The 3755-nt window shown below is 36.5% G+C and overlaps 1 protein-coding gene across 1 annotated transcript; it reads left to right on the plus strand.

The window, feature by feature from the left end:
* Positions 1-1794: 1794 nt before the first annotated feature.
* Positions 1795-3052, plus strand: LOC115996143 (putative late blight resistance protein homolog R1B-16). The gene is made up of 2 exons (XM_031235284.1): positions 1795-1897; positions 2046-3052. Exons 1-2 carry the CDS (start codon positions 1795-1797, stop codon positions 3050-3052), a joined length of 1110 nt encoding a protein of 369 aa, XP_031091144.1.
* Positions 3053-3755: the final 703 nt, after the last annotated feature.

Raw genomic sequence — 3755 nt, forward strand, 5'->3', positions numbered from 1 at the left:
TGAACCAATAACTTATTAAGTTCACATAAAATTTAGTTTAGATAATATTAATATTTTTTGAGCTAATATTTAAAATATGTTTGGATATATTCATTTGAATGACATGTATATAATATATAATTTTTATTTTGAATTCTAATATAGTAATATATGTGAAATTTTGAAATTCGATATCTGGACCAAACTTGTATCCGATATAACATAATTAAAAATATCCAAACCAATAATCAATCGAGTTCAATCCAAATATAAAACGTGGTATAGATTTCAATTTTTAATTTTGATAATATGAATGATGTATAATTTTAAGCATAATCAAATAAGTTATGTTTAAATAAGTAATGCAAGTAGAAAAATAGAAGATGATGATAAGTAAAAGAAGATGATAATAAATGTAATCATAGTAATGAATAAATATGTAAGTAGATAATGGTGGGAATGTGGTTATAGTAACATATAGTGGAATAGATGATAGTTGATTCTGTATTTCATTTAGAAAACAGTTTTTTATAGTGTTTCAGTTTTCTAGAAAACTGGAAAATTATTTCATGTTTTCAAAATGAAAAACTGTGCTAGTAAACATGTTTTCTGTTTTTTGTTTTCCAGTTTTCTAAATTTCCAGAAAATTGGAGAAAATTTCCAGCTAGTAAACGGGCTCGGGCAACTTACCGCTAATTTTAAAATCACGTTTATTTAAACTCTAGCCCCGTTGACCAGCAAAATCAGATCGATCTATGTAATTCTTCTCTGTTCAATTCTGCTCTGATCGACCGGCACAAATAGCTTACGCTGCTGTAACTTCGCTTATGGAAACACTTTCTCTTCATTTCTTGCAATCACAACCAGGCTTGCCTCTTGAAGATTTAGAGGCACAGATTAGAGATAGCAATGAAAATCTTGGCTTGCTGCACCAAATTCTTGAGATTGGCAATGATGATGCCGAGGCGATGAAAGATGGAGAGGATGCAGAGGCTGAGATGAGAGAGGACGAAGCGTCTTCTTCAAGTGATTATTACCCCAAGAAGAAGATTAAAAGTGAAAAGCTGCAGCAGCTTGCAGATTTAGAAGCACAGATCAGAAATGAAAATCTTGGCGTGCTGCAACAAATTCTTGAGGCTCGGATGAGAGAGATGGAGTTGGACGAAGAAGCGTCATCAAAGCGTCTTCGTATAAAGGCTTGTCTCCCCCGGCTTTATGGAAAGCAGCAGCTTGCTTGGGATACTATACTTTTGACTTCTCGCCTCAAGCAGCTTGCTTGGGATACTATACTTTTGACTTCTCGCCTCAAGGAGATGGCTGAAGTGAAACAAAAGATAGTTTCTCTCCATCAAAATCTGGGCTTGCTGCAACAAAGTCTTGAGAAATCTGAGATCCCCTATGATGATGCGAGGGTGAGGGTGAGGGTGATGAAAGATTTAGAGGCACAAATCAGAGATACATCTTTTAAAGCAGAAGAAAGGATTGAGATGGAGTTGAGTGCCATTTATCTAGCAAAAGATAGTCGTCTGATGGAGTTGAGTGCCATTTATCTAGCAAAAGATAGTCGTCTTCATGTAACAGCTTGCCTGCTCAGGCTTCATCAAATCTTCAATGAAGCACAAAAATAGACTGATTACCACATGAATGAGTTGATTAGGATTCAAACTCAATACCAGCAGCTTGCAAAGGTTTCACTCCTTGGTCGGATCCGACGAAGAGGACTACTACAGCTTGTCAAAGGACTACTACACAAGAAAATTATTGTGAGTAACTTCTCCAAAAACGCTTCCAATTCAAAGTTTGACATACAGTAAAATGGTCGGATGCGACAAGGTGTTCTTGACGGTATTGGATCAGCTCACTCAACAATCAACCAAGGGGAGACATGTTGTTTCAATTGTTGGCATGGGAGGAATAGGCAAGACCACTTTAGCACACAAACTTTATCAGCATCCGTCAATTACTTCTCATTTCGACAAGCGAGCATGGGTTACTGTATCCCAAGTGTATAATGTAGAACAAATTAATGCTCCAATGTCTTCTTAGTTGTGTTACTGGAGCATCAGGAAATGGTAGCCAAGACCAGTTAGCTGAACGCATGCGTAAACATTTGAAGGGTCAGAGATATTTGATAGTGATTGATGATATATGGAACACTACTGCTTGGGATAGTGTGCAAAGATGCTTTCCAGATGATAATAATGGAAGCCGAATACTGTTGACTTCTCGGCTCAAAGTGATTGCTGAACATACATGCTCAGGTAACACTCTCATTAACATGCCTTTCTTAGAGGCCGATGAAAGTTGGAATCTCTACTGCAAAGTGTTTGGTAAAACTGGATTCTTTCAAGTGTTTGAGCAAATTGGTAGAGACATAGTGGAGAAATGTAAAGGATTACCTCTAGCTATTACTTTAGTAGCTAGTCTTCTCTCCAAGACAGAGGAGAAGGTGGAAAAGTGGAAGAATGTTGCAGAAAGTGTAATTGGTGATTCTAATGAAGCATGTTCAAGAGTTCTATATTTGAGTTACAACCAATTACCACACCACTTAAAAGCCTGTTTTCTATATTTTGGAATTTTTGAAGAAGACTATGAGATATCTGTGAAGAAGTTGGTTAGGTTGTGGGCAGCAGAAGGATTTTTGAGTGCTGTGAAGCATGTGAATATGGAGAAAGTGGCCATGGAATGCTTGCAAAATCTTGTTGATAGAAGTCTTGTTATAGTTAGCAAACAGAGCTATAATGGGGAAATGAAGACAATAAAGATACATGATTTATTGCGAGATTTGTGCTTGAAAGAAGCTGAACGTGAAAATCTATTGAATATGAATGTGATTGGAGATGAAAAACTTCCATTTTACAAGAGGAAATCACAGCACCTGTTTTCAAAACCTTGTCGTTGGATAAGTGATACATTAGAATGTTTGAATAATCAAATCCGGTCAGGAGATAAGCGCTTTGACAAATCTCATTCCTTACACTCAAGGTTTGATAAGTGTAGTGGATATTACTTTCGTGTACTTGATAGAACTTCTAATTTCACACTTGAAACTGCTGAGAGTAGTGGACATTGAATGTGGAAATTTTTTCAATGCATGTGAGGTAAATATGTTTGCCATTCTTGTTCATTTGAGATACTTTAATTTTGGTTTTACGGCCCATCAATTCCGAAATGATCATGCTCCTCTTTATGTAAAGCTCTTTGAGCATAGGAATATGCAAAGCTTTATTTTTCGTGGAAGATGTGTTAAATGGGATTCCTCTAGTGCATTTGCAATTTGGACAATGCCACTATTAAGGAATTTTTGTGTTGAACAAATTCTTTCATTAGAAACTTCTTCGGTTGTTCATAGAAACTTAGAGAATATATCTTGGTTGGATCCTAAACTCTGTACACAAGATCTATTTACAAGGATTCCAAATTTAAAAAAAATTGGGGATTGAAGGTGGAGGTGATGAAAGTCCAGATTGCTTTTATAATTTGGTCCACTTGAGGCACTAAGCATCAGAATGTGGCATTATCTCAAGCATATTCCATGTAGCGGCATCCCATGGGCAACTAGTTTTCTACCAAATCTTAAGAAACTCAAATTCTTTGACACTTGGTTGCCATGGAGTGATATGAGGTTTATTGGTATGTTGCCGAATCTAGAGGTTCTAAAATTGATAGATGCTTGCCAAGGCATAAAATGGGAGCCATATAATGGAGGGTTCTGTCGGCTGAAGTGGTTGGTAATTCGAAGCCCAAATCTTAAATATTGGAATGCTGAGGGTGAC

The sequence above is a fragment of the Ipomoea triloba genome, chromosome 11 (assembly GCF_003576645.1).
Source record: "Ipomoea triloba cultivar NCNSP0323 chromosome 11, ASM357664v1".
Lineage (NCBI taxonomy): Eukaryota > Viridiplantae > Streptophyta > Magnoliopsida > Solanales > Convolvulaceae > Ipomoea > Ipomoea triloba.